General features: G+C 45.8%; 2 protein-coding genes across 21 annotated transcripts in view; both read left to right on the top strand.

Annotated features, from left to right (window-relative positions):
- The window catches only part of Ubap2l (ubiquitin associated protein 2 like), a 45,088-nt gene extending 35,700 nt beyond the window's left edge, over positions 1–9,388 (top strand). For 4 of the 20 annotated variants that reach the window (XM_026412973.2, XM_026412980.2, XM_026412972.2 and 1 more), the window contains 6 exons: positions 285–502; positions 974–1,079; positions 5,841–5,908; positions 7,080–7,277; positions 7,695–7,745; positions 8,584–9,184. In XM_026412973.2, coding sequence (XP_026268758.1) covers positions 285–502; positions 974–1,079; positions 5,841–5,908; positions 7,080–7,277; positions 7,695–7,745; positions 8,584–8,679 — 737 coding nt within the window. In that variant the 3' untranslated portion in view covers positions 8,680–9,184. Of the gene's footprint in view, positions 1–284; positions 503–973; positions 1,080–2,539; positions 2,955–5,840; positions 5,909–7,079; positions 7,278–7,694; positions 7,746–8,583; positions 9,186–9,289 lie in introns of those variants that run through there. The other 16 variants (XM_077791659.1, XM_026412987.2, XM_026412986.2 and 13 more) reach the window with 10 other exon arrangements.
- A 1,415-nt stretch (positions 9,389–10,803) lies between these two features.
- Hax1 (HCLS1 associated protein X-1) lies at positions 10,804–14,027 on the top strand. The gene is made up of 7 exons (XM_026412937.2): positions 10,804–11,257; positions 11,748–12,010; positions 12,186–12,373; positions 13,110–13,161; positions 13,310–13,416; positions 13,541–13,631; positions 13,779–14,027. Exons 1-7 carry the CDS (start codon positions 11,205–11,207, stop codon positions 13,862–13,864), a joined length of 840 nt encoding a protein of 279 aa, XP_026268722.1. The 5' UTR covers positions 10,804–11,204; the 3' UTR covers positions 13,865–14,027.
- The last annotated feature ends 992 nt before the right edge of the window (positions 14,028–15,019 follow it).

Raw genomic sequence — 15,019 nt, 5'->3', positions numbered from 1 at the left:
ATAATGTAGGAACTTTTTCCTGGGATCTTCTTTTTGCTATAGCAAATATACTCAACAATAGTCTTTAACTGGCACTGTAGTCTATACTCAACTATAGTTCATACTCAACAATAGTCTTAACTGGCATGATGCTAAATGTATTCTGAATGGAGCTTCAAAGAAATATAATTTAAGGAATTGAATTTTAAAAGTCTTTGAACAGGGTCTCTTGGAATCATGTGAAACCAAGAGATGACTTGTTTTGCAGTGAAAGAAACGGGTACATTTAGCTTCTTCTGTCACAGGTGACCTCACAAAGTTCGGTCGTGGGGATGCCTCCTCCCCAGCCCCGGCCACAACCTTGGCCCAACCCCAACAGAACCAGACGCAGACTCACCACACCACGCAGCAGACATTCCTGAACCCGGCGCTGCCTCCTGGCTACAGTTACACCAGCCTGCCATACTACACAGGGGTCCCGGGCCTCCCCAGCACCTTCCAGTATGGGCCTGCTGTGTTCCCTGTGAGTGCCTAGCCTTGGTCTCCTTGTGGTGAAGGCTTCTATCCCTGACACTATCCTAGCTGTGCTTTCAAAGCTAGATGAGTCTAGTAATGAATGAGGAGGAACAGTTTCCACATTGGGCTTTCTTCTGGCCTGGGAAGGGGGAGTGGGATTGGAATTGGTTGAATTATAATAGGGATTAACTTTTTCTAGAATTAGCCAGAGGGGAATGTGATACCATACAGCTTTGCTTTCCTCAGATGGCCATGTATTCCCTGATAGCACTCCCCCTTTTCCCTTCCTTCAAATTGCCTCTTGGTTTCAAAGGTAGATTATGGAAATATTAGTAAGGATCTTATTTCACTATTCAAATAATGGCCAGCCTACATCAGGATTCATAGCCACCTGAACACCTGGGCCCTGGAGTAGGACAGGTGCAACTGATGGTGCATGCTGCCATTTCACTGCAGTTCTGGCCCTTTTGCTCTTCAGGTGGCTCCTACCTCTTCCAAGCAGCATGGTGTGAATGTCAGTGTGAATGCATCAGCCACCCCTTTCCAACAGCCGAGTGGATATGGATCTCATGGATACAATACTGGTAAGCTCCCCGTGGCCCTGGTTCAGTGTCTCTGTGAGGTGTTACTGGGTTGGTGAGGGTGTTCTGCTCTCCACATATGATTATTGATGCTTGGCTGAATTGGATATCTGGGAGCATCATCAGCAGAGGCTCTTGACTCTAGGAAATGCTTTTACTACACCTGATTAGAATGCTTGGCCGCTAAAATATGTTGTCTGGCCTAAACTTTGGGTTCAAAGGAGGACAAGGGCCCTAAGATTTTGCTGAGATATCGGTGGAGGCAAGTGTTGTGGCACTGACAGTATAAAAGAGGATATATTCACTGAAAGAAGGGTTAAATGCTTTCATAGCTAACAATATGATTGATAGGCTTGGTTTAAGTCTTTTTGTAGTACTATTATTATTACTATTCCCCTTTCATTCCTAACTAGAAGACCTAAGATATAGAGAGAGAGGATAGGCATGACTACGCTAGTAGAGACAGAATTACACTGGGAGGTTCCTTCATTTGTATGACTGGTCTTCTTAAAAAGCCCATTTGCATATCTGATGGCAGGGAGGGAATTATAGGAATCCTTTGGATAAATAATGATCTAAAAGATACTTAGCTTATCACTTATTTCCATATCTGACATCCATGCTCCATTTTTGAAGGATGGAAGTGGAGGAGACATTGAATAAAACCGTTTCATCTACGTTTTTTAGTGACTTATAGGCATATACGAGGAGGAGCCTATTGTAGTTGCTAGGGGTTGGGGTTGAGGATTGTCTTTTCAAAGCTCAGTTAGTTTCAAGGTGATTTGGATGGAGCAACATCTGTGTGGGCTCCAGATGAGTAAATTTCTCAACATTTTATTTATTTATTTTTTGGTACTAAGGATTGAACCCAGAGACATTTTACCACTGAGCTATATCCCCAGTCCTTTTTATTTTTTGAGATAGGGTCTCACTAAGCTGAGACTGGCCTCAAACTTAGAAGCCTCCTGCTTCAGCCTCCTAAATTGCTAGGATTACAGACATGCATCAATGCACCCAGCTCAAAATTTTCAGTAATTGGGAAACTGTCTTAAGCTGAGCACAGAAGGTAATAAAGACTAGTTTTAGGAATTTTTAAAGTCCTGAGAAAAGCCCCATTAAGATTTACTACCCAGGTTCCTTGGGGCCACTGCTGTCACTGAGTAAGGTCTTGTTGATGATGGGAGGATTATAAGCCTTTTGACTTGGCCCCATTCCAGGAACATTAAAATTAAACTTCAGCTGGTCCGGGTATGAGAATTTTCAGAGGTAAGGTAGGTGGTTGATAATATAAGACAGTTGGCATATCTGATTCTGGAAATCCTAGCTTCTTACCTCCCTTAATATTTCAGAAACCTGTTAGTTCTTTGAGAACCCCCAATTCCCAACCCCACAGAGGGCTCTTGTCATTCCATTCCTCATCAACCTCTAAATTCATTTATTTTTATGTATTTGATTCCTTTTAGGAAGAAAATATCCACCCCCTTACAAGCATTTCTGGACGGCTGAGAGCTAATTTGGCCCAAGGCTGGGGGCTGTGTTTTGTGTGTGTGTATAAATTTGCACTGAAGTCTTGTTTCAGAAACCAGACCACTGAGGAGAGCCTGCTGAGCTGAGGCCATGGCCTGCGTGGCTTGGGGAAATGAGTTGGTGGATATCTTCTGGGCTTTTGAACTTGCCCCCCTCCCCATTTCCCTCTCCCCCTTGTGTCTGACCCTGTCTTACCCATTTCGAGTTCAAGCGGTGCAGCACCTCCGAAGCATCAATGCACACACCTGCTGTTGCTTTTGATTTCTGGAAGGCATGTAGTTTCAACTTGTAACAAAAATATTTGTAGTCTTCAATAAACTGTGGTATTTCTTTAGCTAACTCTGGCGTTCTTTCCGTGCATGTCTTTCTGGACACTAGGAACCAATGTTTTATTGTGGATGAAGGGTGGAGGGCGGCCTTTTAATTCAGACCCCAGCATAGGCAAAGAGCGGTTAACTTTTCTGTATGGTTGTTTTTAAGGTGGGAGGAGGGGAAACAACCTCAGTTTCCAGCCTGTTGATTGGTTGGTGAAGGAGGCTACTTAAAAAATCCCTGATTCCCAGGCTTATATCTCTTCACTTTTCCCTTTGGATCTTCCCTTTTTGCTTCTGACATAAGCAGAGGAGAAAGGACAAAAAGGTTTATGGAGAGAAAAGCAAAAAGAGATGGTGTTCTAAGCTGTTGATAGGGAAGCATTTTCCAAGGTTTAATTCCCACATCTGTTTCCCAAAGACTGGCTGATTGAGATCTGATAAAATCATTAGTGATCAGCTAGTTGATGACTCAGGTTCTGTGGAAACTGTGCTAGCCTGGAACATTGTTCTTATCCTTTGATGGTTTCTCAGAGATTGTGGAATATTAGTCATTTTGCACTTGTAGGTGTAGCAAAGGATGCGTGGGAGAGATTTGATTAGACATCCTAAGTATGGAAATTCTAATCGCCACTCGGTCCACCATCTACTAGTACACCATCAGCCTTTTGTTTATAGAGTTAACTTAGATCACCATCTTTGGTTAATTGAAAACCAAAGTGTTCAGCTTTCGTTGTATTTGTTTCCAGCCCTCTAGAGTCATTTTGCTCTGTGGAGGGTGATCAGCTTTCCCAGGGCCTGTCATATTAGGAAAGAATGGTTCTTGCTTCTCCTCCCTACCATCCACATTCTGTTGGAATGATTGTCACTGTTTGGGAGTGGGTATAGGCAGGACATAATATAAGAAAGAAAAAGGGAAACCTTTATCTAGGCTGAGCATAATTGTAGTATAGGGTCAGGAAATCAATACCCATTATTTTCCTAGGTTTTCTAATGGTTACCTTGAGGCTATTATGGTGACTACACAGTATTCTTGGAGGGGGGGAGTCTGCATTTCTAGTTCCTTAACTTCATATCCAATTTAAGACCTCTGGACTAGAAGCTGTATTTTAGCTATTCCAGTCTCTGTACAGAATAAGACCAGGTAGGGGTATAGTACAATTAAATTTTTTCTTACCAGCCAGATTAAGAATCTAATTAGTCATTTTTCCCTTCCTCCAGAGCAATCTAGCCTTGATTTGCAGAGGGTAATCCTTTGCAGTAAAGAAAAATCAGTGTTGGGGTTTGTCTTTAAAAATGTTCTGTTTATTCCACCTTCAGTCTCAATCCTTCCCCACAGCCCTTATTTTTTAGCCATTTCAGTTCTTGAAGTCCCTGTTCTTAAAATTTGCTACCCTGTTTTTCTCTAGATGAACATCTGAAGTTTGGAAAGGGAAGGGGAAAAATACCCCGTTAGCTCCTTAAGAGGTTCCTGTCTTGTTCCTCTCTACTTCAGTGCCTTCAAGTGTAGAGTTGATACTTTGGAGATGGGGAAGTATTTTCTCTTGCTTGGTTTCTGTAGTTCTGTTCTTTTTCCTAGTTGGTGTTTGCTCCTCCCTGGAACTATCTGGACTTATGATGTGGGAGGGTTTTCCAGGTTAAGATGCCTCTTCTGTTGGGAAGATTCTAAAGTGACTGTCCAAGGTGGGCTTAACTTCTGAAGGCTGGCATTGTCATAGGCATTGGTTGGGAGGATTTGGGTTCTGGAGTTTGAAGGGGGACTGCTGTTGAATTGTGGGTAAATGGAGAATTCCTTATTTGTGATTTGTTCACTTAACACAGCGTTTCTAAAAAAATTTTTTCATCGGGGTGTTTGTAACAGCAGAGGACAAGGGAAAAGAACCTAGGGCATAGACGGAAACCCAAAGTTATTCTGGTTTCATTTTGTCTTCATGGGACCTAATGTATTTTTAAAATCATGCTTTAAATTCCTAGCTGTTTTGTTTCTCAAATCTTTTAAATTTCTTTTGAAATGCTAGATTATTTATCCCATGGCCTTTTCTGTCTCGTTAATCCATTGCCAAACCCTAGGAAGAAGAAGAGTGTAGTATATATTTCAGCTTGAGGAAAACAAAATGAGTGGTTATACTGCTATGGTTTCCTTAAAACTGTAGTAGTTATAGGAAGAAGTTTGTCAACTGGAAACATGCAAGTAGTGGTATGGGTTAGGGCTTTTCATGGAAACAACTACAAAAACAACCAATGTATTTAGTTTCTGTATCCCACATAGGCTTTAGGAAATAGCCCACTCTTACCTACACACTTTCCCTCCTTGCCTCTGTACTAGAAGTGTGTAAATGGAAACTCACCTTTATGCCAGCACTTTAATTAATAAAAAGCTGAAAAACTCCCAAGACTGGAGAAACTGGACTAAGTGAGCCAAGGCTCCAAGAATAAAAATGCTCTTGGGGACTGAATTGAGCTGTTCCTCCAGTACTTCCCTTATGCAGTAAAGGTATGGATTCTGAACCCAAAAGTTGTCTCTTCAGGGACTATCTAAATCTTCAGGGGCAGGACATGTGGGGTTTGGGTAGATTGATTTGAAATGGACACTACATTTTTATTACATTCTTTTTGGCTTTGTCACAGAAGTGTTTTGAAATTATATATGCTGATGAGGTTTGGTCATATCCCCTTGCTTCCCCCAAAAAAGAGCCCACCTCAGTCTCGTACATATACTCCACATCTATCTGGAAAAGGAAAAAGAACCCTTAGGGAACCTGTGTGTCATGAACTCTTAGGATCTCAGGACTGACCTGAAGGTGGAAAAACAGACCAAAATTCCCTTTCAGTGCTATAGCTAGCAAGGCTGCAGACGTCACTTGACCCCAGGAACAGGGCCAGCAGCTAGCTGAGCTAACCTCCTGTCTGTTTCCTCCTCCCTCAGGCGTATCAGTCACCTCCAGCAACACGGGCGTGCCAGATATCTCTGGATCTGTGTACTCCAAAACCCAGGTAGGTGCCTAGCTCTGGACAGAAGTAGAAAAAGAGAGACACAGAGATGTGGTGGCTGAGGATCGAACCCAATGCATGTGCGAGGCAGGAGCTCTTCCATTCAGCCCCAGCCCCCACTCTACTTTTTTTAAATGGTCTCTAGATTTCAGTTTTTCTAGGAGTTTGAATTTAGCTCTCTGAGAAGAAACCACAAAGATGAATAGGAAGCCAGGTATGCTAAAAGGCCTGTAATCCCAGTGACTCAGAGCCTGAGGCAGAAGAATTGAGAGTTCATAGTCAGCCTCAGCAACTTAGCAAGGCACTTAGCAACTGAGTGAGACCCTGTCTCTAAATAAAATACAAAAAAGGGCTGGGGATGTGGCTCAGTGGTTAATTGCCCCTGAGTTCAATCCCTGGTACCAAAAAAAAAAAAAAAAAAAGGAATAGGAAAGTGAGGTGTGGTACATTGTTATAATGTGATGTGAGTTATTGTGCAGTTGTCCTGGCTTTTTTAACCTACCCATTCCCAACCTTTTTCGTAACTTTCCAAAAGAAAAAGTACGGGAAAAGGAAACTAGTTTATTCCGTTCTTTGTGAATAAATCTAAACAAAGAGTAGGTATGGAAAAGGAGATAACCCAAAACCTAAGTGAAGCATTTGTTACAGAGTTAGCCACAAGTTTTTTTGTTGTTTTTCTCCCCCATCACCATAAATAACTAAAAAGTTTGCTATAAAATGTTAGGGGTTTGGAGAGCAGGAAGTGCCTCAGAGCCAAGACCTTGAACACTCAGAATACCTCACTATATATCCATTTCTTTTGGAATGTCCAAGTAGTTTAATTTCTACCCAAGCCCAGGGGCAGGGATGCCAAGGATAGTTAGCAAATTTTCCTGTTTATGTACAACACTAGTTAATTTCACATTCATCCTTCTGTTTGATCCCTACAACAGAGAGGTCAGTAGCATCCCTGTTTCAAGTATGAGGCAACTAAGGCTGAGAGATCGGTATTTTCCCAGGATTGGGTAGCTGTTAAAAGGGCAAGAGTTGGGACTGAGACTTTTATATCTGACTCGAGATATTCTGTTCCTTCTGACTATGCTGTTTTCTGAGGATGGAGGAGCTTTGGCTCAGAAATTCCCAGGATTCCTGTGCTGATACCTTTTATTCTTTCTCCTTCTTTCTTCCTGGACAGCAGTCCTTTGAGAAACAAGGTTTTCATTCCGGTACTCCTGCTGCCTCCTTCAACTTGCCTTCAGCCCTAGGAAGTGGGGGGCCCATCAATCCGGCCACAGCTGCTGCCTACCCACCTGCCCCCTTTATGCACATTCTGACCCCACATCAGCAGCCGCACTCCCAGATCCTTCACCATCACCTGCAGCAGGATGGCCAGGTAATAGCCCTTCTCCCTCTCTCCTTTCCCTTCCTCTTCCTTCCTGTCCCTTTAAACTGCCTCCCCTTTCCTTTTCTTACCCTTCCTCACCACTGCCTTCACCCAATCCTCCCCAGCGCCAGCCAGGGGCACACAGCACATACAGACACAAGCGCACATAACACAAGCGGCCGGCAAAAGAAATGTCAGAGAAGGGGCCAGATCAAAACCCTTTTTGCCCATTTCCTTTGGTGTCTTTTTTCCTCCACCTCTTCCCATGGCACAGTTGTCCTCATCCCATTAGACCTGGGTCACACCTTCCCTTTTACCTCTCCCAGCCTTCCCCCTTTCCTGACATTATAGCTTTCCCTTCTAATGGTGGAGTTCTATTGTCAAAGTTTGTCCCTTTATTTTCCATATATCCTGGTTCTGCCTCAGCTACCATATTTGCAGATGATTCTCTGTTGCCAGCGCCAGCAGGAGGAGCAGGTAATGAAACTGAATGATGATATGCTTGAACCCACTCCTTTTCAGACCCCATTTCACCTCCAAAGCCTCAGGGAACTTGAAAAGATTGCGCGGTCACACATCGGGATACACAAACACAAAACACCTTGCTGAGCTCTCTGGCCTCCCTATCCTCTGTTCTCCTTCCCTCCTCAATACCCTCTTGATCTTTCTATCCTTCCCCAACTCTGGAAAAACACTTGGTTACCAGAATGGAAAAGATTGGTGGGGCAGAATCTGGAGCCTGAGGCTTCAGACTGTCTCTCCTTTCTTGCCTGAAACAGGCTCATAGATGTGATGTGTGGTGGTGGAGAGATCCACGGGGTGGTACAAGAGACCTCTTGAGAGCTCCGTCATAGGTGGCTGGGGACCTAGAATTAAGGGGTTCCCTGCTCTCCGCTTTTCAAGTTGAGGCATTTATGGGACTTAATGAAAATGGAATTACCTTGTGGTCACTCATCTCCCAGAACCATAATTCTCATAGTACCCTTTTATTCCAGACCCAGGTCAGGGGTAGTGAGAGAAGGTAGAATTCAAAATGAGTAGAACTGAGTTATTATCTTATCTCTAAAGGCATCTTGTCCTCTTTCCACCTTTCCCCTATTTAAAGGTCAAAAATGCTTTCTCCCATGGAAGAGAGGGGGCTGTATTAGCTATGGAGACCAAATTTTCTGTGGTTGAAAAGTAGATGTCAATAGAATCTGAGCAAGGGGAACAGGAGAGTAAGGCAGTTTTGCACATCTCCACCTGGACATGTTACAGATTTGTCCCACTAACTAGACACCTTTTTCCTCCCCATCATCCTCCCATTCCCCTGCAGACGGGCAGCGGGCAACGTAGCCAGACCAGCTCCATCCCGCAGAAGCCCCAGACCAACAAGTCTGCCTACAACAGCTACAGCTGGGGGGCCAACTGAGGCCCTGACCCTCCTCTCCCGGTCCTATCTTCTGAGAGGGCTTCTCAGCCTGGAAACTATGGAAACAGCATCAAAGAGAGAAAGGAATGTGGGGGGGTTCCGCTGCCCCCCACCCCCAGCGGCCCACCCCATGCCTCAGCTTCATGTCTGTCCCATTCCTATACCATCCCCACCCTGTTGTATGTATTATAGGATTTGTATTTTCTTTTTTTTTTTTCTTTCCTTCCTTTCCTCTTCCTCCTCTCCCTTGCATTCAAGATTATGAAACTTTGCTGTGGGCCCTACCCTTCCTTCACTTCTTCCTGTTCACCCTGGTGGTATATGGGTGAGGTGGGGAGGTGGGACCCCCAAATATATATCAGCCCAACAGCCCTAAGTCTCCTCCTTTATTATTAGGAAAACAAAAACAACAACAAAAAAAATGGCGTCATGAATATGAACAGCATTGTCAGATGAATTAGTTGAAGTGGTTTTTTTTTTTTTTTTTTGGTTTTTTTTTTTGTTTTTTTTTTTTTTGTACTGTGTCCTCAAATTTAATGGATTAATGTGTCTTGTATATATAAAAAGAAAACCTCTACCTTCAGCCTCTGCCCATTCTTGCTCCGTCTAGGATATCCTCAGTCTCGTCGATGACCAGCTTGGTGAATAAGTATTATCGTACCAACTGGGCCTCCTCTTGCAGGCCTCGAAGGCAGTGGAATAAAATGAAATCTTTGCCCTTTAAGAACTACTCTGACCTTAATGTGCTAGTATCTTGCCCTAGAAGGGATTCCCTTCACCCCTAACAATTTCACAACCTGAGCCTGGAAAGAGCCACTACAAATCTTCATTTCTTCCAGAAACTGCCACATCTTCAGCACATTTCAGACAGTGAAGGGAGAGGATAGAGATTGGATGGAAAGGGGGGCGGGGATGAAGAAGGAGCTGAGACAATTTCAAAGAAATGGCTTTATGGAGTCTTAAGTATGACATAGATGGATCCACAAGTGATATTGGAAGCAGCATCACTTTTGGCTGGCAAACCATTTCCCTGCTAGAATTAGACTGCGGTATTTCTTGCTTTTTTTTTTTTAATTTTTATTTTTTAGTTTTAGGTGGCCACAATATCCTTATTTTTATGTGGTGCTGAGGATCAGACCCAGCGCCCGGCGCATGCCAGGCGAGCGCGCTACCGCTTGAGCCACATGCCCAGCCTTTCTTGTTCTTGAATGCTCCGTGAGGCTGTTATACCCAGTCTCAGGAAGAGAGTACTCCAGAGCAAGACCTAAGGTGGGCGTAAGGTGCAGGAAGGAAGAGGCTCTGAGTACATGACAGAGTTGGGGTCTGCCTGTTTTAGCTGGCCTGAAGCCACCATCCTGCCTCAGCCCCCTGACTAGGGACTCCAGGCTGAAAAGGGGATTTGTGACCTCTAACGGTATTGGGGATCTAACTCTAGGGGCGCTCTACACGGAGCCGCATCTCCCTGCCTTTTTTTTTTTTTAATATTTAATTATTTATTCATTTGGCGGACACAACATCTTTGTTTGTACGTGGTGCTGAGGATCGAACCCGGGCCGCACGCATGCCAGGCGAGCGCGCTACCGCTTGAGCCACACCCCCAGCCCCCCTCCCTGCCTTTTTAACTTTGTTTTGGTACTGGGGATTGAACCCAGGGACGCTTTGCCGCTGAGCTACATCCCCAGCTATTTTTTGAGACAACGTCTCAACGTTACTAAGGGCTGGCCTCGAACTAGCCATCCTCCTGCCTCACCTCCCGAGTCACCGGGAATACAGGAGTGCTCTATTGCGCCCTGCAAAAGGCATTCTGATAGCCACCAATTTGTTGCTTTACAGGATACCTGAAAAGCTTCCCTTCCCTGGTGGCCCTAGAAATGGTTTGATTTTGCTGGCTGCACAGCCTGTTCAGAAAAAAAGAATCCTCTGTGAATATGATAAACTCGAGAACTGAAGAGATGAATTCCAAGCGTCCCCATGTCATTATCAGCTCTGAGGATTTCAGTACTTGAAGGAGCTGGTAAAATACTGTCCATTCCTCTAATAGACGTCCCCCAGATCAGTTTAGAATGCGACGGCGGCAGACGGCGAGGTGGTTTCTGCGCCTGTGCCCTTGGTGAGGCGCCTTGAGGGCCTCGGGTCGCTCCATTTGTGCGGCGGGGCTGCCCTCTGGCGGCTGTCGGAGACCATCGCGTCAACTCCTCGAAAGGCCTTCGGTCGGCAGGAAAGAGTGGACCTAGGAAGGGAGGTGATCACTGGAAAGCCAAAATTTGGCAAGCATACGCGCCTCGCAGGAAACTGAGAGGGGCCGGGGCGGTGGGTAAAAATAAGCCCTTCTAAAGGGCACCGCCCGCCGCGCCTCTCGGTCCTCGGGGGCCTACAGTCGTTTTACGACAGTGTGGCGCATCTGAGGCTTGCTTTCCGGCAGCGTGGACTTAACGCCGCCTCAATTTTCGGCAGCGTTGTGCAGGCTTCCCTCTGGGGCGAATGGGCCGCGCGAGAGGTCCCAAGGTTCGAGTCCCAGTTCGGGAATGAGCCTCTTTGACCTCTTCCGGGGCTTTTTCGGCTTTTCTGGACCTCGGAGGTGAGAGTAGGTCTGGTCTGGGTAAAGAGGGCGGGGGGCTTCTGGGAGGAGCTTCGCCCTGTTTTGGGAAATACTTCCCTTCTCCTCCTCCAACTCCTGCGGAGAGGACGGAAGCCTCGGTGGGGCCCTCTCCGACAGTGACCAAGCCCGTCCTTCGGAGGAGGAAGAGCAGCCTTCACCTCTCCTGCCCGGGGTGATGCAACAGAGCCCGGGCGGCGGGAGGGGCGGACAATGGGCGGGCTGGGGAGGAGGGCCGTGGGCAGCGTCCGGCGGGAGGCACTGGGGGACGCCGAAGAGGGACCAGGGCCAGGCGCTGGGGAGCAGCTGCGAGGTGAGGATTGCCTTTGGTAGACACGAAACAGGTCAAAGGCAGAAACACCTGTCAGCTGTTTGGTGTTGACCGTCCCTGCTGTCCATGTTGACACCCTTGAGATGGGCTGTGGCTTAAGTTGTGCTGAACTCTTGGTGGCTTGTTTGCCCCCACCCTCAGCCACAGAGATCCCTTTTTTGGAGGGATGACTCGAGACGAAGATGAGGACGATGAGGAAGAGGAAGAGGAAGGAGCCCCTTGGGGCCGTGGGAACCGGAGGTTTGATGGTTCCCAGCACCCAGAGGAATTTGGCTTCAGCTTCAGCTTCAGCCCAGAAGAAGGGATGCGTTTCCAGGATAACTTCGGCTTCGATGACCTAGTACGGGACTTCAATAGTATCTTCAGCGAGATGGGGGCCTGGACCTTGCCTTCCCGCCCACCTGGTGTGTGGATTTCCCTGAGGGAGAACCCAGGGGTTTCTAGTGGATTGGTGGGTGAAATAAGGAGCCTATGCAGGGAGTAGTTAGGGGACGGAAAGTGTGAGAAGACATGATTTCCGAGAGATTTAAGGGACTAAGTCCTTTCCTACCCCAGTATCCACCTGCCACCTTTCTACAGAGCTTCCAGGGCCTCAGTCGGAAGCACCTGGTGAGAGACTGCAGGAGGGACAGACCCTTCGGGACTCAATGCTTAAGTACCCAGATAGTCACCAACCCAGGATCTTTGGTGGGGTCTTGGAGAGTGATGCAAGAACTGAGTCCCCCAAACCAGCACCAGACTGGGGGTCCCAGAGACCTTTTCATAGGGTGAGTACCCTATCCAAGCCTGAACTGAGAGTCTGAGAGACCAGCAATGACTAGAATCCTTGTTGGCCCCTCATAGACTTGGTTTGGAATTCTACGCCCTTCACTTAGTGTGTTTGTCTGGTTTTGTTTTGAGGTGCTAGGGATCAAACCCATGGCCTGCCTTGCGCTAGGCAAATGCTCTAGTACTGAGTCCGTCTCCCAGCCCTGTTTTCTATATTAAGTTTTTTTTAAGTTGGAGGAGGACCCAATAACTTTATTTTTTTATGTGGTGCTGAGGATCAAACCCAGTGCCTCACATGTGCTAGGCAAGCTCTCTACCACTGAGCTGGGGCAGTCCCCAGCCCTTTGAAGGTTTTTTTTTTTTTTGCTAATGGACATGTATTTATTTACATGCCATGCTGAGAATTGAACCCAGTACCTCACACATGCTAGGCAAGTGCTCTATCACTGAGCCCAGCCTGGAGTTCTGCTTTTTATTAAAAACAGAAACAAAAAAAAACCCCAGTGATTCTTGGCTAAAGCAAGATTATTGGAGGAATACAGGGAAATATCATTTTAGGAAGACTTTTTGGTAGAAGGATAGGGAAAACAGCCAGGTAGGCGTAAGTAAATAAAGCTATGCTGAATGGAATCGTTTCTCTTAAGGAAAGGGGGGTTGGGGAACTTTAGTGGTTTGGAGTCTGTGGTCCTTCAAGTGTCGAGGGTGACTTTTCACCTACTATGGCTTCTTCTACAGTTTGATGAGATGTGGCCAGTGACTCCCCATCCTAGAGCCAGAGAAGACAATGGTGAGTGTGGAGGGGAGGCGACATTTATCATCCCTCTGTTATTCTGAAATTCTGTCCCCTCTCTCTCTCTGAAGTTTTTTCCTGTTGTACTTGTCCCCTTTTTTACTTGAACTGTCTCTTTTGGTTCTTTATCTTTTTTCTTTTTCAGATCTTGATTCCCAGGTTTCCCAGGAAGGTCTCGGCCCAGTTCTCCAGCCCCAGCCCAAATCCTATTTCAAGAGCATCTCTGTGACCAAGATCACTAAGCCAGATGGGGTAAGTTGCGAGAGAGGAGTAAAGGAAACTGGCCAGGGAATACCCCAGAAAGAGGCCTTGAATAAAGAAACCACTGACCTCACCTTTAGTGATGTTAGCATATGGTGATGACTTCTGCTTGTAGATAGTGGAGGAGCGCAGGACTGTGGTGGACAGTGAGGGCCGGAGGGAGACCACAGTGACCCGTCAAGAACCAGAGAGCAGTCCTAGATGTGGTAAGTTAAGAGTATGAGTCAAAAGGGCCCATCTCAACTCCTTGGGGAAAGGAAACTCTTGCTCTTGTACCTTTTAATATTATTTTTCTCCTTTGCCTCTGACCATTCTTGTCATTTAGTCAATCTGTTTATGACTTTCTTCCTTAGATCCAGAATCACCAAGACCTCCGGCCCTGGATGATGCTTTTTCCATTCTGGATTTATTCCTAGGACGTTGGTTTCGGTCCCGGTAGCCTTGTTAATCTTAGGGGCCTTCAGGTCCTTTCCACTTCTCATTCATTGCCCACCATCATTAAGCTTAGCTTCTTCTGCCACCTCAGGGGCTTGGGTATGTGGAACAGTGATTTGGGGGTGTGTCAGTCTGCCACTCACCTAGACTGACCAATAAAACCTTTATTTATGCTACAGGTCTTGGTCTTTCTTTTGTTAACACTGTTTTACTTTCCAGAATCATGCAGCGCTTGATATTTTGGCTTAGTTTTCTCCTTATTTTTATTTAAAAAAAAATATTTTCAGCCAGCTACGGTGGGGCTCGTCTGTAATCCCAGTGGCTCAGGAGGCTGAGACAGGAGGATTGCGAGTTCAAAGGCAGCCTCAGCAATGGTGAGGCACTAAACAACTCAGTGAGACCCTGTCTCTAAATAAAAAACAAAAATAGGGCTGGGGATGTGGCTCAGTGGTTGAGTGCTGCCCCTGAGTTCAAACCATGGTACCAAACACACACACACAATGTGAGTGTGTGGGTGTGTGTGGTGTGGATGGGCCCAATACCTTTATTTTGCTTATTTGTTTTTTTGGGGTGCTGAGGATGGAACCCAGTGCCTCACATGTGCTAGGCAAGCACTCTGCCACTGAGCCACAGCCTAGCCCCCCTTCTTATTTTTAAAGTTTTTCTTCCACTTCCAAAACCTGATTTACTATAGAGTCAGATACCATTGGAAACTGATTTCTTATTGAGGAGATAACTGCAGATCATGCCAATAACATTTCTAAGAAAGGATACATCAAGCTGAGCACAGTGGCACATCTAATCCCAGCCATTTGGGAGGTTGAGGCAAGAGGATCACAATTTGAGGCCAGCTTAGGCAACTTAGTGAGAGCTGTCTCAAAACAAAATATAAAGGACTGGGGATTATGCTCAGGGGGAAAGCACTTGCCTAGCACATGTGAGGTCTTGGGTTCGATACCCAATACCATCACCACAAAAACAAAAACAACAAAAATACATCAATACAGCAGATTTCCCCCCAAACGGTGTGTTTGGTATGAAGTAGGGGATGACTGTTTTTCCTAAGTGCAGGACCACTGACTGGATAATTCACAAGATAATATGAAGAAGTATATAGGTGAATATTTCTTTACTGGCTATGTTGTTATTTTTATGTATG

This window comes from Urocitellus parryii, chromosome 11, assembly GCF_045843805.1.
Source record: "Urocitellus parryii isolate mUroPar1 chromosome 11, mUroPar1.hap1, whole genome shotgun sequence".
NCBI lineage: Eukaryota > Metazoa > Chordata > Mammalia > Rodentia > Sciuridae > Urocitellus > Urocitellus parryii.
This window is presented reverse-complemented; position numbering and strand designations above follow the sequence as displayed.